The sequence below is a fragment of the Pistacia vera genome, unplaced genomic scaffold, assembly GCF_008641045.1.
Source record: "Pistacia vera cultivar Batoury unplaced genomic scaffold, PisVer_v2 Contig478, whole genome shotgun sequence".
NCBI classification, from domain to species: domain Eukaryota; kingdom Viridiplantae; phylum Streptophyta; class Magnoliopsida; order Sapindales; family Anacardiaceae; genus Pistacia; species Pistacia vera.
In genome coordinates this window covers 782,462-804,132 of record NW_022196310.1, presented here as the reverse complement: position 1 = coordinate 804,132, position 21,671 = coordinate 782,462, and the positions used below count along the sequence as shown (strand labels likewise).

Genomic DNA, 21,671 nt, shown 5'->3' with positions numbered 1-21,671 from the left:
AAGCTCTTTGCATGGGTGGGTGGCTGATCGAGAGAAATCTTTTTATTTATCAATGGCGAAACAACAACAGTTTCTTTGGCGTTCAATAGACCGAAAATGCCTTTCTCTGCTTGGGGGTACCCGCACAAGAAATTCTCTCTTCCAAACCACGCTTTTATGCTTCGTAACGCCATCGAAACAAATGTTAAATTTTCGCTAAATCGCGTACCTGTGCTCCACTCGCTGGTATCCTTTACGCACGGCGCATGTTCGATCAGCTTCATAGAGACGACACTTTCCTTTGTATTCTATGATCAAAGCGCATGTGAATAGCCCAATTAGCTGAATCTTTCACTCTTATGACACTTAGGAGATACACGCATTTATTCCGATAATTTTACGTTTATTGCGTTGGCGAAGTGTTGTAGTTTCAGAATGCGTGTTTGGGAAGGTTTGCAATTGCACAGTCATATTGTAAAAATTGGATTTTTCGTAGATTTGTATGTGTCAACTGCATTGGTCGATATGTACACGAAATACGGGAAAATGGGTTGGGCCAAAAAGATATTTGATGAAATGACTGATAGAGTGTAGTGTCATGGACAGCTCTCATTTCTGGTATGCGAGGTCTGGTGAGATGGCTCAGTGCGAAGAAACTTTTGATGAGATGTCAGAGACGGAGAGAGGAGACTCTGCTGTGTATAATGCAATGATTGATGGTTATGTTAATTAGGAATATGGTTTCGGCTCGAAGTTTGTTTGATGAGATGCCATAAGGAATGTGATTTCTTGGACTAGTATGATTTATGGATTTTGCACAAATGGTGATGTTATAGCTGCTAGGTCTTTTTTGATAACATGCCAGAGAAGACCCTGATTTCTTGGAAGTGATGATGGTGGTGATATTACCAGAATAAACACCCCATGAAGCGTTGCATGTGTTCCATGAACTGCAAGCAAGTAGACTATTTGAAACCTAATGAGTAACCATTGTAAGCATTCTTCCAGCTATTGCTGCCTTGGGTGCTTTGGATTTGGCGGTTGGGTTCACCAGTTTGTTCAGAGGAGGAAACTTGACAGAGCAACCAATGTGTGTACTGCACTTGTTGATATGTATGCAAATGTGGTGAAATCACGAAAGCAAGAAGAGTTTTTGATGAAATGCCCGAAAAAGATATATCTTCTTGGAATGCTTTGATAAACGATATGCTGTCAATGGACGTGCCAAGGAAGCATTGGAGGTTTCTTGGAGATGATGCAGGAAGCAATCAAGCCAAATGATATAACCATGATTGTGTTTTGTCTGCATGTAACCATGGTGGTTGGTGGAAGGGAAGAGGTGGTTTAAAGCAATGGAGGAGTTTGGGCTTACCCCAAAATTTTGCTCATTATGGTTGTATGGTAGTCTATTAGGGGGGCAGGATGCTTGGAGGAAGCTGAAAAGTTGATCCATAGTATGCCTATTAGGCTAATGGGATAATTCTAGTTCTTTTCTATGTGCTTGTGGGAACTCAAAGGATGTTACAAGGCTGAGAGAGTGTTGAACAAGGTTATTGATATGGGCCATGGAATGATGGAACTATATCATATTGAGAAATTTGTATGCACAGAGGAAAGATGGAGAGATGCAGAGGAAATTAAGGTCTGATGGAGCAATGGGGTAAAAAAAGAAGTAGGCTGTAGTGTTTTGAGGTTGATCGTAGGGTTCAAGAGTTTCAATGTGGAGATAGAATTCATCCACAGGGAAGTGATGGAGTCGATCTCAAGGCAATTCTGGACACACTGAAGGGATGGACAGCTATCTATTTGTAAATTTTGAACTTGCTGATGAAGAAGATTCGGCAAAGGTACATTCAAGAGATGTATTGTGATAGCCCTCCAATATGCAATCAAACTGAAGGCTACAGATCTCAGTAAGAAGGCTTTATGATGAAAGGAAGGGCCGGAGGGGGGAACTGTAATGAAAGAGAGAAATATTTGCCTTTTCAATTGTATTTTATTGAATTGGGGAGCGTAGCTTTATCACAAAGTTTTCCTACAATCATGCTAGTCTATCAAGTAGTCTAATATAAAAGACAACAATACTCCTACAATCTGCTAATCTATTCTAGGTAGTCTAAGTATGAAAGACAATTAACAATATGCAATTAATACAATATATTTGTCAATGAATGAGCAGATATCATTGACCTTTCCTTCTCAACCACTCCCCTCAGTTGGAGAGTGAATGTCAAGAACTCCCAACTTGCGTATCATAGTTGAGAAAGCTTCCTTTCCCAATGGCTTTGAACACATCCGCAAGTTGATTTGTTGGGCAATATGTTGGTTACAACTGAACCATCTTGTATTTGTCACGAATAAATGGCAATCCATCTCTATATGTCTGTTTCTTTCATGGAAAACGGATTGGCAGCTATATGTAAGCGGCTGTGTATCACAATATAACAATGCTGGCTTTGGATGCAATATTCTCAAATCTTTTAATAATGAGCGTAGCCAATAATTCACAGCAGTATATTGTCATGACTCATATCAGCTTTTGCTGAGAAAGAGATACGGTTTTGTGCCTCTGGTCCGCCAGGAAATAAGAGAAGATCCCAGAAAAACACACAATAACCCGTAGTGATCTATGAGATATTGGACAACTAGCCCATCCGAATCAAAAAAAGCTCGCAAAGATAAATCATTTTGAGAAGGAAAACAAACCTTGCCTTGGACTGCTTTTCAAATAACGCATACACGCAAGGCAGCTTTCATGTGTGTCTCTGTGGTGCTCATGATTCTACTTAACACATGGACCGAATAGGTGATATCCGGTCGGGTAATAGTCAAATAAATTAGGCGTCCATAAGTCGCCTATACTGAGACGATCTTTAAGCAATTCACCTGAATTCGAAAGCTTTATGTTTTGTTCCATGGAAAGTTCACAGGTTTAGCACCCAAAAATCCTCCATCTTTTAAAATTTCCAAAGTATATTTTCGTTGCGAGATGGAATACCTCTCTTCGACCAAGAAACTTCGATGCCCATAAATATTTCAAATCACCCAATCTTTTATCCGAAAAACTAGTAGAATTGCTTGCGAGCTAGTATGGCATGACATCATTACCCTTAATAAGAATGTCATCAACATATATCAACAAAACTGTAAAAGTTTTGCCTTTCCGACATGTAATAATGAGTACTCTACTTTGGATTGAACAAAGCCAGTAGCTTGGTAGCTGTAAGAACTTGCAAACCATTGTCGGGAAGCTTGCTTTAACCATATAACGACTTGTGAAGGCGACACACTAGATCTCCCCCTGTCGCCGAAGACCAGGAGGTGGAGACATAATTTCTTCATGGAGATCGTCAGGAGAAAAACTTGTTGACATCAAGTTGGTGAAGACCAATATGGGCGCTGTTAAAGCCAATAACATTAACAGTATCATTTTAGCAGTGGGGAAAAAGTGTCATGGTATCTATACCTTCCAGCTGTGTGTAACCTTTTGCACCAAACAAGCTTTGAAACGCTACATATTACCATCCAGTTGCCGTTTGATTTTATAACCCAATGATAACCAATAGGCTTCTTACCGAGAAGAGAAATGAGAGACCAGTGTGGTTAGCTTCTAAAGCAGCCAATTCGATTACATTGCTTCTTGCAATGTGAATGGAAGTTGCTTCGGTATAAGATGTAGGCTCAATATCTTGACTGACAGCCAGCAGTAAAAGAGCAATTGCTGTGTGAGTAACGATGATAAGAGACAAAATTGTAATAGGATACGCGTACCTTTTTTGTGGAGTTGATGACAAAGACGGCAAATGGTTGAGAGACGTTACTTGGTTGCAACAAAATCACGTAAAGTCGAGGGAGGGTGTGAGATCTTTGAGAGCGGCGTAAAATAGGTTCAGGGGAAGCTAGCAGTTGCATTTGGCGGTGAGGATTGTTAGGTAGAGAAATTGGTTCCGGTGGTGGGGGTTGTTGGAATGGTGGGGAAGGATCGGGTATAGAAAGAGGAATCATCGGGGTTAATTTGAGTAAGTGGATGGATGGACTCATAAGAAAAATAGTTTCATGAAACAACATCACAGCTAGTGATTTTTGTGGGTGCAAGGTCAGAAAGCTTACAACTGGATAGCCAAGAAAAACATCGTTTGGCTCGAGCAGCAAATTTATGGGGAACGTGCACATCAATAGCATAGGCAAGGCACCCAAAAGCTCGATATGTTGAATAAGCAGGAAGTCTACCATAAAGTCGTTCAAAGGTGTTTGGCGAGAAAGGAGTGGTGTGGGCAAACGATTGATTATATGACAACAGTAAAACACATTCTGCCCAAAATGTAAAGGAAGGTGGGCTTGAACGAAAAGCTCTAGCAGACTCAAGTATATGCCGATGCTTGCGCTCTACAACCCCATTTTGTTGAGGAGTATAGACACAAGAATGTTGGTAAGTGTCCCTTTTGTTTAAAAAATTCCCGCATAGAGTAGAATTCTCCACCATTATCAACCCGAATTTTCTATAGAAACATGGATTGTGTTTGGACAAATGGAAAAAATTGACAAGTAAATGTTGTGTTTCACTTTTGTGATGCATAAAAATACCCATGTGAATCTAGAATAGTCATCCACAATAGTCAAAAATATTTTTGCACTAGAAAGAGAGGCAATTTTATAGGGGCCCTAAATGTCACAATGAATTAATTCAAAAGGTTTAACAGACGAAATTGACTAATAGAGAACGGAAGTCAACTTTGTCTTGCAGTGCCAAAACATCACAAGCATTATTAGTCTGAAAGGGAAATTTAACAAATGTTTTGTCATAAAATCTAATCTAAAAAGACAAATGCCCCAATCGCGATGCCATAAAGAGGTGGAGGAGTGACCTGAGAACTGGGTGAATGGCAGAAGTGGCTGTTGTGGATGGAGTTTGAGGTTTCGGCTTCTCTGACGCTAACGCAACCAAGTATAAAGTTCGTCTCTTGTTCACCCAAACCAATCGTCATCCTCGTCGTCAAGTCTTGCAATACACCAATAGAAAATGGTTACTGACAATTGAGATCTCTGGTAACTCAACTCACAGACATTAAATCCACCTTAAAAGATGGCAGACCAACACATTTTTTTAAAGTAACAGCATAATTCAAGTAAATTCCCAATGGATGTAATCGGAGCTTGTTCTCCACTTGGCATAGCAACTGGTGGCAAAAGGTGTTCTTACTTTCGTTGACAATCAAAGTTGAGATGAAGTAATGTGGTCTGTGCCCCACTGTCGATAATTAATTGATGGAGGTGTAACATTTTTTGTAACAAACCTGAGGAAGCAGCATTAGCTTTAGGATTGGCAGATTGTTTTGTTCCTTAACCTTGCATGATAGATAAGATTGTTGGATTTGCAAATCAGAAGCCCATTTGTCACCGATGGCACTTCTTGCATTATTAGACTTTCCTTGACATTGTTGACTGAGGATTGATGGCTATGGTTGCGCTTGAATGAGTGTGTTCTTGATTAGACCTGTTTGATGCATGTTTGGGTGTTCTAGTGGGTACCCATTCAGCTTCCAACATTTTTTTCCGTACATGATGGTCACGATCACAATAAGAGCAATGCAGAGGTTTTCGATTAGATGTTGGAACGAGAAAAGAACCTTGTCTGTGTCGAACACCAGAGCCACTGGTTTAGCCCTTCGAACAACCATGGCAGTTCTCTGCTGTCTCACGTGTAGCCCCCAGCTTCGCTGCTTCTCCTCTTGTACAATGGAAAAAAGCCTTGACAGCCCAGGTTGTGGTTCATCAACAAAATTTGCCCTTGGATTGCACTGTAGAACTCATTGAGTCCCATGAGAATTGCATCAATCAACGTCTTTATGGTCTGCCCCACAAGAGCAAACAGTGTCATTATAGGATCCTAGTTCATCCCATAATTTTTTAGTGTCTGTGTAATAAGCTGCAACAGTCATCTGATCTTGAGCAAGACAAGCAATGTCCCTTTCAATCTGAAAAATACAGGGGCATTGCTTGGGAGAAAGGATCCCGAAGTCTTCCCATACCTCCTGGGCATGTGGTAGAAAAAATAACACTATTTGCAAGGTCTTGTGTGAGTGAATTAAGAATCCAGAGAGGATAACATCATTGCATTTTTTCCACGAAGCGTAGTCGTCTGGTTTGGCTATGGCAGATGGCATGTGGGTGTGTCCGTTCTATGAAACCTAACTTGGATTTGGCGTTCAAAGAAATTGTAATGGCTCACACCATGTCGATAATTATCCTCATTGAGGGCTTGGAAACAAGCACTATTCCTGGATGATTGGAATGGTGAAGAAAGATGGATTGGCAGCATCAAGCTTGCCTCCATTCGAAGGTTGTTGTTCTGTCATGATAAGAGAAACAGCGATAAAAGGAAAGCAGATGTAAAGAAACAACGATAAAAAAGGCAAAAGAAAGAGAGCAGATGCAAAGAAACAACGATAAAAAAGGCAAGAAAGGAGACGAATGCACAATCTAGGGTATCGTCCCTGCTCGGATACCATGAAAAGAAGAGAAAAATATTGCCTTTTGAATTGTATTTTAAATTAGAGGCATAGCTTTATACAAAAGTTTTCCTACAATCATGCTGGTCTATTCTAGGTAGTCTAAATATAAAAGACAACAAATATCTCCTACAATCATACTAATATTCTAGGTAGTCTAAGTATGAAAGACAATTAACAAATATTAATTAATACAATATTTGTCAATAATGACTAGATATCATTGACCTTTCCTTCTCAACATAGAAGCTCGTTTGTCTACCATTTATTCTTCCTGAATCCTAGCTCTTGATGCTAAAGAGCTAATGCCTACGCTAGGAATGAACTATTATGTCTTCTTGTGACATTCATGTATTACACAAATTTTGTAGTCATACCTTCGACTGATTATTATTTAATATCCTCAATGTTTGTAGAGAAATACATTAAATATTACCTTTACAAAATAATGTTCAGCTGATTTTTTTTTCCTGATGATTGGATGTTCGGTCGTTTACACATACTTCAACTAATTACTTTTACATTAAAGTTAACATCGAATTTATGTCAAAGTTAACACCCCGAATTTAAATATAAATGAGATACTACATTATCTGCCTCTTACAAACAAACATGCCCTTACAAACACACAAAGCCTGCTAATAAATGTAATAACTATAAAAAAAAAAATGAAAAAAAAAAAAAAATTATGGCGCGTGGTTGCACGGCTTTATAGTTGCGTGAAGGAGCCGTGGCATGGTCTAGATTTTACTACAACGGACTTTTTTTGAATGTGATTGATCTGGGAAGACCTACCAGATATAGTCTTATAGAACGGTAGTTAGCGCGTGCTAGTCTGGCGAACCAATCTTACTCTAACACACACCTCTCTCTCGGTCTCTCCCCCTCTGTTTATTCCTTCATTCTTCTTGTCTGACTCAGAATTGTGCTCCTCCAAAAATCCCAAGAACATTGTCACAATTTCGATGGATTAGGTCTATCTGTAAATTACTAATGTTATTGGTCAACTAAGAATCTTCAGCCTTTTTTATTTACCTTCGTTAAGACGGCATGGCTAATGTACCACCATTGACCATCTTCATCGTCCTCAGCTTCTGTCTTATCCCACTCACGTACTCCGTTCCTTTGTAGTTTTGCATGGTAATTCTCTCTCTTCTTTGTTCTTCTATTCATCAATTTATTCTGTTATTTTACTCGTTATTATTGGCCCTCGAAAATTTACTGTGTTCTTTCTATTCTTCTTCGATTCTCTGTTTTGTTTGTTCCGTCATGCAATTCTTGATCTAGTGTCTTTGTATAAAGTCTGTCCTACGGTTTGTTCTTTATTATCTTTCATATTTCTCTTTGCAAATTGGTATCTACTATGTGGCTTCGCTTGGATTTGGTGAAGGGAAGAACGAAATGATGAGATTGAATTTTTTTTCCCCACCAATTGACTTGGTGATGTCGGTGATTTTTTTTCAAAACTTGACTCCTGTGTTCTAAATCCCAGCAATTAGTAAATGGTCTGTTGTTTCCTTTTAAATTTTGTGACTGGATGTTTTCTAATTTTTTTTTTTTTTTTTTTCTAGTTGTGAAAGAAAGATGCTATCATTAGACCTATTTGGACTACGCTGTTTTATAATGTGCTGTGAAAGAGTTTATCCGACGTGCTATTAGGTTCATGAAAAATGGTTACATGCTTGGTTATACCCGTTTTACTCTGGGAAAAAGTTCCCTGCTTCCCTAAGAAAAATCTGATAAAAATTTCATCTAATGTATTAATAACTCGTTCCGTTATGTTTTTTTGTTAATACGCCTTGAATATTTATTTAATTTCAAAAGGTATGTGAAATGATATTATGCTTTCAAATGGAAATTACTGCCCCAGTATTTGATTCAGTGCTTCTCACTTTCTCCTTAACCAAACGTACCTTCGATTTTTTTTTTTTTTTTCCACAAGTATTGGCTTATTAAAGAGTTAATATGAGAATATATAATAGAATTTTGCTCTTCCAATATACGTATCTGCATCATCGTGATCAAGTTTTTGGCTTCTATCAATTAGCAGCATGTTTTTCACCTTCTGTAAGGAGTTTTAGAGATTTGTCATGCACGAACCTTTGGTGTACTATACTGACCATTTATATGTCACTTTTTGGCAGGCATTAGTGATAAATGCAGTAACGCGGGAGTCACACAGTTTACTGAGCTCTTAAGCAAGTGTGTCTGGCTCTCAAGGATACGCATGTATGCTTTGATTTTCTCAATTTACTTCTGTTATTTGGTAGTCTGTTCCAACTGAAGTCTAACTGACAGAGGTTAGATTTCAGCTGTGAAGGATGAATCATTTGCATGCCGGGTGCCATAAAATATGTAGTAGCTACTATTTATATATATATTTCAAAAATGATTCTAACTTCTCTATAACATATACTTCTACCGGAAAACCATAAAGATAGTGATTTTAGCTTTTATGTTATGAATCACCTCATCATACGAGATAAACGGTAAATTTGTCCCCATGTTTGTGTATGTGGATCTTTGATTTCTCTGACCAGGCTTGTGTGCAAACTGAATGAGTTTCCCTTAATGTTTATGCTTCTCTGCAGAGAAATTGGAGATGGATCGTGGGACTCCTGGACTATGCCCTTACAGAACAGGTGACCCCTGAATAGATAATATGAGTGGTTCTTTTCATTGAAGTTACGTTTTAATAAATAAAATTCTAATGTATCGCAATTATTGTTCTTGCAGACAGCAATTGCTTGCGAGAAGGTCATAGATTTGGTAATGTTTTCACAGCATTGTTTCTGCATTTGAAGTTTGACTTTCTCTTGTCGAATTTCCATATTACAGGTTAAGGGTATCATGACTTAGTGGGGGTTACAACTTAGTGGACTTTCTCAGTAATTAACTTAGTGAGGATTACTAAATTTGGTGTTCAGAATTTTCAGTGGCAAATTCATTAATGTTATTTCCTTCCATAGAGGTGCTCTAAGGACCCCAAATTCCTCCTGGATTTCTATAATTGAACCATTTAGTAGGAGAGTTGTATGACAACTATATGTCAACAAACACAATTCTCTCAAGGGCCCTCTAAACTTAGATTAGCTTATATATTTCAATTCCTTAGTTCATTCTCATTGGGGTTTAGAAATCTTTGTTTTGTGTATTAAAAAATTGTAGTTACTTACCCGTAAACCTTTATATATGATTGGATTGGTAAAGAGTGGAGCATCATTTGTCTTAAATTTGGAAGATTCTATTTGGCTTGTATAAAATAGTCGGTACTTACCCTAAGCTATTTGGTTGCTATTAAATACCTTAATTTCAAGTTTTGTTATTTTTGGTTGCTAGTACTAAAACTGATGTTTATTAGACTGTTCTGTTAACATTTTACATGATCTTTCTTTTCATAGGGTACTATGATTGGTCGAGGGGTTATTGAATTTGTGACGGAGGACCATCTGTAAGAACCAATTTCATGTTCCCTCTCATTTTGCACCTAATTTTCTTTATATTCACACTGACATCGTTTTGACTCATTTGAATATGACACCATCATTTTATAATTTAGGTATCCACATGCTCTAGGGCACCCAACTATCTGTTTTCATATTAGTGTTTATGATATGCCGTACATGAAGTATCATCAAGGTGTTAATAAAATCATCTTGGCAAATCAATGTAGTATTTTGAAAATCATGAAGACCTTGTTTCTGCTTATTCTCTACCCAGTTTTTATACTCATTTCTGCTCCTCGCTATTGAGCTTTTGGTAGTTGTGGGATCAGCTATGCTTATGGAACCTAAAGTGCTGTCTATTCAAATTGTTTTCACTCTTTTCAAAATAGAAAAAATGTCTGCTCTTGGTTTTCAACTAACTATTTGTTGAGTAACTACTTGACCCAAAAAGTTAATAGTAGGTAAAGAATCAACATTAGTATTTAAACTCTTAAAACTATTGATTCACCACACTATAGTTTGAGCTCGACCTTCATTTCTTCATAATTTATCATTGTGTCTTTTTTTGTTTTTTTAATCCTTCAATCCTAATTTTTTCTTTCATTGCACTGATTACTACTCTTTTAATTTAAGTTTGAACATTACAACCCTTTTTATCTATACTGGAACAGGTAAAGAATTTCATTTCACTGGCAGCATCCATGCTGGTACTGCTTCAATTCCATTTTGTGGAGTAAGTGTTTGCCTCACTTGACTTAGTCTGTTTTCAGCCTATTAGTGCAGTGAGATTTGATATTCTCAGTTTTGCAGTCTGTTTGATATGCATTCTCCGGGAAGTTTAATTAAGACAGAGGTCTACAGCAACTATGTACAGGTATGAAATTTTATTTGAGCCTTTAAGTTCTCACCATCTCATTTCTATCACATATCTTGAGGATGAAAGTGGCTGTATTGGAATAATACAAACAATTATCCCAGCCCAGAAACAGCCCACTGAATGATTAGGCGACTGTGACATTTGAATTCGTTTTTTGGATGATTCTTCTTTCACAACTTCAGTTTCAGTTTCTTTTTTGTTTCTATCTCCATTAGTAGCTGATAGCATTTTGACATGTATCTTTGATGAATTGCAGGAAATTTGGCTCCAGTGGTTATCTTAAAATTCAACTGTGAGTACTAGCTTTGGCCTAGCTTAAAAGATACTTGGCTGCCTATTCTTTGCAAGTTCACTATAACCAGTTTTGGCAATCTTTCATGATTGTCCTAACCCAAGAGAGAGAATTTGGAAGGAGGGGGAAGGAATAGATATTTGCTAATTGGAATATGAATTAGCTTGGTCCTTTTGTAAAAGTAAAAAAAGAAGAGTTAGCTTGTTGCGGAAACCATAAATGTATTATATGATAATACTACACTCACTAACACTTCTTACAAACTTCTCTCACAAACACAATATGTCAGCTCGCAATTGGTCGCTCGCATGTATCCGGCCTAACCAAGCCAATTGCGAGCTGTTACAATCGAATTTGTGAGAGAGTGTTTCTGAGAATTGTTGTCAAACTATCTTTATTTGTACTATATTCACCAAGACATTCCCGAGGTTTGAATATCAACTCTAATAGAACGGTTAATTTCACACTTTCCGTTGTTATTGTTTATAAGTTATGATGTGACAAGTGCAGGCTAGTGTTAGTGTCGTTTGCCCTGCCAGTTCTCAGAAATATGAAGTAGCTTCTCGTATTATAATGTTCCATATTCTTTTTCTAGACCAAAAGTGTAAACTCTTTGCCTGTTTTAATTGCATGCATGCTCAAAATGTGCAGCTTATCTAGTTTGCTTTAAATATCTTTCGTTCCGTTTCTAAATCCAGGACATTCCTGAGTATCTAAAGGGATTGAGGTTTCTCCCAAAACTTAACAATGAACTTGCTGACAAAAGAAATTCCACTTATAAGGAACGTTTTTCTAGCTTGGAGAATTTGGTGCTTATCATGGTGAGTTCAGAGTATGTTTTTTTCCTCTAACTTCCTTGGCCCCGGGATATGATTGGTGATTCTTCTCTTTCTTTGCATGCATGACTCAGTTTGAGCAAGACACGGTTTTGATACCCAAGGAAACTTCCTGGTTTGGGTATTTTCCAGATGGGTCCTTTGATACTATTTTATCTGCAAAAGAGGTAATGTATTTTATCATGACTGGCTGCTGAACATGATAAATTCAGCATATTTCCTGGTTTCAAAGACAATAAACTGCATTCACGAACAAAAAGGACTTTGGTAAGGAAGCTCGTGCGGCTGCATGGGCAACTGAACAGAGAACTCTGCATGGTCTCCAGTCCTCTGACACAAAAAAGTTTTCTGATAAAATAAGCACTTTTGGGGACCTCAATCTCATGGCAGAAGAAGCTAAAAAGCGTGCAGAGATTGCAAGGTCAGTGTTCATGCTGGAAAACAATTTGAATAGTAAGAAATATGCATACCATTTGATTGGGAATTGGAGAGTATCATCGATGATGATGGTGGTGGCTTATCTAATTTCCAGTAACTTTAAAATACTTTCTGATATTGATAAAAATCATCTTTTAATAATAATAATATTGACTTACCCATCTTGAGAGTTGAGTTCAGTGAAATTTTGGCAAACAGACTAGTTTCTAATAGCATCTGGTTTTTGACAATTTATTTGGAGTTTGCAGGATGAGGGAGCTTCACACTTTGAAAGGGAAGGTTGAATCATCTGCCAAGTTAAGGGGTCTGGACATTGATGCCATGAACCAGCACTACACTGTCTAAGTCATCTACTGATCATATGATATGATACCTTGTAATTTTACTTTCATTCTTTTTTATTTCATTCGTGGATTTTTTACAAGAATCTTTTATTCTCTACGTAATATTATTTAATTCAGTAATACTACACTTATAAATAAATCTTACAAAGATCTCCATACAAAGTGATATGACAAATAATGAATGAAAGAGTGAATATAATGAGTTTGACTTTTTATTTCACTATTTTATTCATTTTTTGTCACCTTATTTTATATGTAAATCTTTGTAAGGTTTATTTGTTAGTATAATATTATTATATTCAATTTCTGTTGTTTATAACTGTCTCTTTTTTAGTTTCAAGTAAGTATCACTACGGTCATATGTATCAGGCATCTTAATTCTTAAGTTACCCAAAAACATGTAAAATAGGCTGTACAGAGAAAAAGTAAACACTCAAATGAGTGAATAACAATTTCCCACCCAAGGTTTTCCAAAATTACTTTTCCCACCCATAAACTTTGAGAAAAATAATTTCCCACCCATCGTCAATCTTCGTCAATGGAATCTGTTACGGGGTAAAACTACAAAAAACTATTGCGTTTGGCTTATTGTTTTTATCCATATTCCCAATCCTATTCTTCAAATGTTGTTTGACACGTTATTCTCAAAATATTAGTCTATTTTGTTAATTACTTTTAGACCTCATAAGTTTATTAATTTCATCAAATACCCCCAGAAAAAAAGTTTAAAAACTAAAAAAAAACACCCCCACCACCAATACTTTCCAGATTCCGGCTACCACCGCCGGTGGTAGCCGGAATCTATCACAGCAGTCACACGACCATCGGAAACAAAGAAATGGCCATCGTTGACGGCCAAAGATGGCCTTTTTCGGCTGTTGAAGGTCGCATCCGGCCTTAGATTTGGCCTTTTCCAGCCAGATCCGTGTTGGATATGGCCGGAAAAGGTCATATCGATAGAATACCCGTCAGATCTGACCGGTATGTGTGGTTATCCAATTTTCTGGCCAGATTCCAGCGGTGGTGGCCGGAATCTAACACTGTGGGTGGTAGGGGTGTTTTTGTCATTTTATAATATTTTAATATATTGGGGTGTTTATTAAATTAGCAAACCTTGGGGGCTTTTTCATAAAATTTTAAATTTTATCTCGTAATACTCTCCTATCCAACTATCTAATATCATCCCCAAAATCCTACCCAAAATAATAAACCAAACGCACCCATACTTTTTACTATTTGCTTTCTAATTTTTAATGAAACTGAATAACTTTTCCCACCCAAACTTTATTAAATGTAATTTTCACCCCCAGTTTGGTTTATATTAATTTTAGGGTTAATAAATTTAAAAAAATTAAAATAAAGTCAGTTATTAAAATAAAAAATAAAAAAATTATAAAAGTTTGAAACAAAAAAAATAGTTGGCCAAAATCGCATCCAGCGATTCCAACTAATTCGCACCTGGCTAGGTATGATTCTAACCAACTATTTTTTTCAAAATTTTTTATTTTTTATTTTTGGATTTTTGTTATTTTTACAATTTTTCAATTTTTCTTTTTTGGAATTATATTTTCATAAAATATATATATAATATTAATGAAATATTATTTTGTAGTTTCATAAATATTTAAGTGACAAATATTATTATTATTTTTAAAAATAATATATACATATAACTTTAAATTTTTTTTTAGAAACACGCATACTTTAGAAGTGAACTCCATTGTAATTATAAAAAATAAAAATAGGGGTTTAAATGACTAATTTCCAAGTTAGTGAAGGACATGGTTAAATGTTTGTAATTAGGGGTGTAAGGAATATTAACCCTATAATATATATTGTGTGAACTCACAATAAGGCCTTTTGCTGTCAAAACTAATGTTTTAATTTAACAATGGGTGGGAGAATGTTTTTTTTCAAAGTTTATTGGTGGAAAAGTTATTATGAAAAACTTTTGGTGGGAACAGATTCATTCACTTCTATAGTGAATTGAAAGCTACTTTGCATGGGGTGGGTGGACTGAGTCTGAGAGAAGATCTTTTTATTTATCAAATGGCGAAACAACAACAGTTTCTTTGGCGTTCAATAGACCGAAAATGCCTTTCTCTGCTTGAGGGTACCCGCACAAAAGAATCTCTCTTCCAAATCCACGCTTTTATGCTTCGTAACGCCATCGAAACAAATGTTAAAATTTTCGCTAAATTCGTCGTAACCTGTGCTCCACTCGCTGGTATCCTTTACGCACGGCGCATGTTCGATCATAGGCTTCATAGAGACGACACTTTCCTTTGTAATTCTATGATCAAAGCGCATGTGAATATGCGCCAATTAGCTGAATCTTTCACTCTTTATGAACAACTTAGGAGATACACGCATTTTATTCCCGATAATTTTACGTTTATTGCGTTGGCGAAGTGTTGTAGTTTCAGAATGGTGATTTGGGAAGGTTTGCAATTGCACAGTCATATTGTAAAAATAGGATTTTTCTTAGATTTGTATGTGTCAACTGCATTGGTCGATATGTACACGAAATACGGGAAAATGGGTTGGGCCAAAAAAGTATTTGATGAAATGACTGATAGAAGTGTAGTGTCATGGACAGCTCTCATTTCTGGGTATGCGAGGTCTGGTGATATGGCTCATGCGAAGAAACTTTTTGATGAGATGTCAGAGACTGAGAGAGGAGACTCTGCTGTGTATAATGCAATGATTGATGGTTATGTTAAATTAGGAGATATGGTTTCGGCTCGAAGTTTGTTTGATGAGATGCCAGATAGGAATGTGATTTCTTGGACTAGTATGATTTATGGATTTTGCACAAATGGTGATGTTATAGCTGCTAGGTCATTTTTTGATAACATGCCAGAGAAGAACCTGATTTCTTGGAATGTGATGATTGGTGGATATTACCAGAATAAACAACCCCATGAAGCGTTGAAGTTGTTCCATGAACTGCAAGCAAGTAGACTATTTGAACCTAATGAGGTAACCATTGTAAGCATTCTTCCAGCTATTGCTGACTTGGGTGCTTTGGATTTGGGCGGTTGGGTTCACCAGTTTGTTCAGAGGAGGAAACTTGACAGAGCAACCAATGTGTGTACTGCACTTGTTGATATGTATGCAAAGTGTGGTGAAATCACGAAAGCAAGAAGAGTTTTTTATGAAATGCCCGAAAAAGATATATCTTCTTGGAATGCTTTGATAAACGGATATGCTGTCAATGGACGTGCCAAGGAAGCATTGGAGGTTTTCTTGGAGATGATGCAGGAAGCAATCAAGCCAAATGATATAACCATGATTGGTGTTTTGTCTGCATGTAACCATGGTGGTTTGGTGGAGGAAGGGAAGAGGTGGTTTAAAGCAATGGAGGAGTTTGGGCTTACCCCAAAAATTGCTCATTATGGTTGTATGGTAGATCTATTAGGGAGGGCAGGATGCCTGGAGGAAGCTGAAAAGTTGATCCATAGTATGCCTTATGAGGCTAATGGGATAATTCTTAGTTCTTTTCTATGTGCTTGTGGGAACTCAAAGGATGTTACAAGGGCTGAGAGAGTGTTGAACAAGGCTATTGATATGGGGCCATGGAATGATGGGAACTATATCATATTGAGAAATTTGTATGCCACAGAGGAAAGATGGAGAGATGCAGAGGAAATTAAGGGTCTGATGAGGAGCAATGGGGTAAAAAAAGAAGTAGGCTGTAGTGTTATTGAGGTTGATCGTAGGGTTCAAGAGTTTCAATGTGGAGATAGAATTCATCCACAATGGGAAGTGATGGAGTCGATCTCAAGGCAATTCTGGACACACATGAAGGGATAGGACAGCTATCAATATTTGTAAAATTTTGAACTTGCTGATGAAGAAGATTCGGCAAAGGTACATTCAAGAGATGTATTGTGATAGCCCTCCAATAATTAAAGTGCACCCTTGTATTAGTCACGTCTCATTTTCAATGGTTTTTGCATGACAGCTAGGATTTTTGTTGCTGACAGTCTTCTGGGAGTTCGATTTTCCTCCTTTCATGGTTCTTGTCATCGCCGTTCTTAATGATGGTTAGCTTAAAAGATTTCATAGGACTTCTATTTTATCTTTCTTTCTGTAACATAATCTTCTACCCTTTCTTGTTAACTCGTATTGTTATGGCCTGCTTGGCTCATAGGTACTATCATGACCATCTCCAAAGACAGGGTAAAGCCTTCTCCTCTCCCTGACAGTTGGAAGCTCGGTGAAATTTTTGCAACAGGAATTGTACTTGGTGCTTACCTGGCTCTAATGACAGTTGTATTCTTCTGGGCAGCTTATGAAACTAACTTCTTTCCAGTAAATTCCCATCCTTTTCAGTAAAATCATCTCATTTTATTGTTATTTGTTATCCTGCATCATTGACACATCCTATATTTCTTTATTAAAATCTCAAACTTAATTAATTATTTATCCTCATTTCCTCTTGGTAGAAACATTTCCACGTGAAGAACTTCAACCAGCACCATTTTAACATGTCTGACGACAAAATTTCGACTGAACTTAAAGAAAGGATGGCATCAGCACTGTATCTTCAAATCAGCACCATTAGCCAGGCCTTAATTTTTGTGACACGCTCCAGGGGCTGGTCATATACTGAGAGACCTGGCTTTCTGCTTGTCATTGCGTTCGTTATTGCTCAATTGGTATTTTCCCTACCCGTATCAATGCTCTAAAGATAACTCTTTTTATGAATGAAGTTATCAAGATTTGAATTCTGGATTCTTACTCTTCGCAGATTGCAAGTGTGATATCTGCCACTGCAACCTCGAAGTTTGCAGGCATCAGAGACATTGGTTGGGCCTGGACAGGGGTCATTTGGTTGTTTAATATCGCAACTTACTTGCTGCTTGATCCTATCAAATTTGCTGTCCGATATGCTCTCAGTGGGAGAGCCTGGAGTCTCGTTGTAGACCAAAGGGTACGAACTATACTTACCCTATCAAATTAACTCATGTATCTATGTGTAGAGGTCGAAATTTTAAGTACACCATTTGAATCTACGTACATCTGAAATTTCTAAGAGTATTTCAATATTCTCTAACGCAAAGAACTTTCGTGTGGTTTCTACCAGACTGCATTCACGAACAAAAAGGACTTTGGTAAGGAAGCTCGTGCGGCTGCATGGGCAACTGAACAGAGAACTCTGCATGGTCTCCAGTCCTCTGACACAAAAAAGTTTTCTGATAAAATAAGCACTTTTGGGGACCTCAATCTCATGGCAGAAGAAGCTAAAAAGCGTGCAGAGATTGCAAGGTCAGTGTTCATGCTGGAAAACAATTTGAATAGTAAGAAATATGCATACCATTTGATTGGGAATTGGAGAGTATCATCGATGATGATGGTGGTGGCTTATCTAATTTCCAGTAACTTTAAAATACTTTCTGATATTGATAAAACTCATCTTTTAATAATAATAATATTGACTTACCCATCTTGAGAGTTGAGTTCAGTGAAATTTTGGCAAACAGACTAGTTTCTAATAGCATCAGGTTTTTGACAATTTATTTGGAGTTTGCAGGATGAGGGAGCTTCACACTTTGAAAGGGAAGGTTGAATCATCTGCCAAGTTAAGGGGTCTGGACATTGATGCCATGAACCAGCACTACACTGTCTAAGTCATCTACTGATCATATGATATGATACCCTTGTAATTTTACTTCATTCTTTTTTATTTCATTCGTGGATTTTTTACAAGAATCTTTTATTCTCTACGTAATATTATTCAATTTCCGTTGTTTATAACTGTCTCATTTTTAGTTTCAAGGAAGTATCACTACGTTCATGTGTATCAGGCATCTTATTTCTTAAGTTACCCAAAAACATGTAAAATAGGCTGTACAGAGAAAAAGTAAACACTCAAATGAGTGAATAACAATTTCCCACCCAAGGTTTTCTGGAATTACATTTCTCGCCCATAAACTTTGAGAACAACAATTTCCCACCCATCGTCAATCTCCGTCAATAGAATCTGTTACGGGGTAAACTATGAAAAGACTATAATACTCTTTACTATTTTGCATTATAATTTTTAACGAGGTTGGATAACTTTTCCCACCCAGACTTTATTAAATATAATTTTCACCCCCAGTTTGGTTTATATTAATTTTAGGGTTAATAAATTTAAAAAATTAAAATAAAGTCCGTTATTAAAATAAAAAATATAAAAATTTGAAAGAAAAAAAATAGTTGGCCTGAATCGCATCCAGCGATTTCGACTAATTCGCACCTGGCTGGGTATGATTCTGGCCAATTATTTTTTTCAAAATTTCAAAATTTTTATTTTCGGATTTTTCTTACTTTTACAATTTTTCAATTTTTCTTTTTTTGGAATTATATTTTCATAAAATATATACAATATTAATGAAATATTATTTTGTAGTTTCATAAATATTTAATTGACAAATATTATTATTATTTTTAAAAATAATATATACATATAACTTTAATTTTTTTTTTAGAAACACGCATACTTTATAAGTGAACTCCATTGTAATTATAAAAAATTACAAATTACAAATAGGGGTTTAAATGACTAATTTCCAAGTTAGTGAAGGACATGATCATATGTTTGTAATTAGGGGTGTAAGGAATATTAGCCCTATAATATATATTGTGTGAACTCACAATGAGGCCTTTTGCTGTCAAAACTAATGTTTTAATTTAACAATGGTTGGGAGAATGTTTTTTTCAAAGTTTATTGGTGGAAAAGTTATTATGAAAAACTTTTGGTGGGAACAGATTCATTCACTTCTATAATGAATTGAAAGCTACTTTGCATATGGGTGGACTGAGTCTGAGAGAAGATCTTTTTATTTATCAAATGGCGATACAACAACAGTTTCTTTGGCGTTCAATAGACCGAAAATGCCTTTCTCTGCTTGAGGGTACCCGCACAAAAGAATCTCTCTTCCAAATCCACGCTTTTATGCTTCGTAACGCCATCGAAACAAATGTTAAAATTTTCGCTAAATTCGTCGTAACCTGTGCTCCACTCGCTGGTATCCTTTACGCACGGCGCATGTTCGATCATAGGCTTCATAGAGACGACACTTTCCTTTGTAATTCTATGATCAAAGCGCATGTGAATATGCGCCAATTAGCTGAATCTTTCACTCTTTATGAACAACTTAGGAGATACACGCATTTTATTCCCGATAATTTTACGTTTATTGCGTTGGCGAAGTGTTGTAGTTTCAGAATGGTGATTTGGGAAGGTTTGCAATTGCACAGTCATATTGTAAAAATAGGATTTTTCTTAGATTTGTATGTGTCAACTGCATTGGTCGATATGTACACGAAATACGGGAAAATGGGTTGGGCCAAAAAAGTATTTGATGAAATGACTGATAGAAGTGTAGTGTCATGGACAGCTCTCATTTCTGGGTATGCGAGGTCTGGTGATATGGCTCATGCGAAGAAACTTTTTGATGAGATGTCAGAGACTGAGAGAGGAGACTCTGCTGTGTATAATGCAATGATTGATGGTTATGTTAAATTAGGAGATATGGTTTCGGCTCGAAGTTTGTTTGATGAGATGCCAGATAGGAATGTGATTTCTTGGACTAGTATGATTTATGGATTTTGCACAAATGGTGATGTTATAGCTGCTAGGTCATTTTTTGATAACATGCCAGAGAAGAACCTGATTTCTTGGAATGTGATGATTGGTGGATATTACCAGAATAAACAACCCCATGAAGCGTTGAAGTTGTTCCATGAACTGCAAGCAAGTAGACTATTTGAACCTAATGAGGTAACCATTGTAAGCATTCTTCCAGCTATTGCTGACTTGGGTGCTTTGGATTTGGGCGGTTGGGTTCACCAGTTTGTTCAGAGGAGGAAACTTGACAGAGCAACCAATGTGTGTACTGCACTTGTTGATATGTATGCAAAGTGTGGTGAAATCACGAAAGCAAGAAGAGTTTTTTATGAAATGCCCGAAAAAGATATATCTTCTTGGAATGCTTTGATAAACGGATATGCTGTCAATGGACGTGCCAAGGAAGCATTGGAGGTTTTCTTGGAGATGATGCAGGAAGCAATCAAGCCAAATGATATAACCATGATTGGTGTTTTGTCTGCATGTAACCATGGTGGTTTGGTGGAGGAAGGGAAGAGGTGGTTTAAAGCAATGGAGGAGTTTGGGCTTACCCCAAAAATTGCTCATTATGGTTGTATGGTAGATCTATTAGGGAGGGCAGGATGCCTGGAGGAAGCTGAAAAGTTGATCCATAGTATGCCTTATGAGGCTAATGGGATAATTCTTAGTTCTTTTCTATGTGCTTGTGGGAACTCAAAGGATGTTACAAGGGCTGAGAGAGTGTTGAACAAGGCTATTGATATGGGGCCATGGAATGATGGGAACTATATCATATTGAGAAATTTGTATGCCACAGAGGAAAGATGGAAAGATGCAGAGGAAATTAAGGGTCTGATGAGGAGCAATGGGGTAAAAAAAGAAGTAGGCTGTAGTGTTATTGAGGTTGATCGTAGGGTTCAAGAGTTTCAATGTGGAGATAGAATTCATCCACAGTGGGAAGTGATGGAGTCGATCTCGAGGCAATTGTGGACACACATGAAGGGACAGGACACCTATCAATATTTGTAAAATGTTGAACTTGCTGATGAAGAAGATTCAGCAAAGGTACATTCAAGAGATGTATTGTGATAGCCCTCCCAAGTAATGCAATCAAATTGAAGCCTGCAGATCTCAGGGAAGAAGGCTTTGTGATGAAAAGGGAAGGGCCCAAGGGGGGGATCTGTAGAAGGCTCGTTAGTCCACCATTTATTCTTCCTGAATCCTAGCTCTTGATGCTAAAGAGCTAATGCCTACGCTAGGAATGAGACTATTATGTCTTCTTGTGACATTCATGTATTACACAAATTTTGTAGTCATACCTTCGGCTGATTATTATTTACAATAATACTA

The 21,671-nt window shown here is 37.0% G+C and overlaps 4 protein-coding genes and 1 pseudogene across 4 annotated transcripts; all 5 read left to right on the top strand.

Annotated features, from left to right (window-relative positions):
* Positions 1-209: 209 nt before the first annotated feature.
* On the top strand, positions 210-1,427 carry LOC116146429 (annotated as a pseudogene).
* A 47-nt stretch (positions 1,428-1,474) lies between these two features.
* On the top strand, positions 1,475-12,722 carry LOC116146428 (palmitoyl-protein thioesterase 1-like). Its single transcript, XM_031431825.1, is given in 15 exon segments — positions 1,475-1,621; positions 7,580-7,628; positions 8,633-8,688; positions 8,690-8,721; positions 9,080-9,123; positions 9,217-9,257; positions 9,890-9,917; positions 9,920-9,939; positions 10,606-10,630; positions 10,633-10,667; positions 10,737-10,808; positions 11,802-11,924; positions 12,014-12,106; positions 12,200-12,360; positions 12,626-12,722. Coding segments are annotated over 15 exon segments (1,023 nt in total).
* A 2,075-nt stretch (positions 12,723-14,797) lies between these two features.
* On the top strand, positions 14,798-16,537 carry LOC116146503 (pentatricopeptide repeat-containing protein At2g44880-like). The gene has a single exon (XM_031431918.1). It carries the CDS (start codon positions 14,876-14,878, stop codon positions 16,535-16,537), a length of 1,662 nt encoding a protein of 553 aa, XP_031287778.1. The 5' UTR covers positions 14,798-14,875.
* A 156-nt stretch (positions 16,538-16,693) lies between these two features.
* Positions 16,694-18,391, top strand: LOC116146406 (ATPase 7, plasma membrane-type). Its single transcript, XM_031431810.1, has 6 exons — positions 16,694-16,770; positions 16,878-17,038; positions 17,173-17,385; positions 17,478-17,660; positions 17,814-17,995; positions 18,261-18,391. The coding sequence occupies exons 1-6, from the start codon at positions 16,740-16,742 to the stop codon at positions 18,355-18,357; spliced, it is 867 nt and encodes a 288-aa protein (XP_031287670.1). The 5' UTR covers positions 16,694-16,739; the 3' UTR covers positions 18,358-18,391.
* Positions 18,392-19,397: 1,006 nt separating this feature from the next.
* Positions 19,398-21,643, top strand: LOC116146492 (pentatricopeptide repeat-containing protein At2g44880-like). Its single transcript, XM_031431908.1, has one exon. It carries the CDS (start codon positions 19,521-19,523, stop codon positions 21,348-21,350), a length of 1,830 nt encoding a protein of 609 aa, XP_031287768.1. The 5' UTR covers positions 19,398-19,520; the 3' UTR covers positions 21,351-21,643.
* The last annotated feature ends 28 nt before the right edge of the window (positions 21,644-21,671 follow it).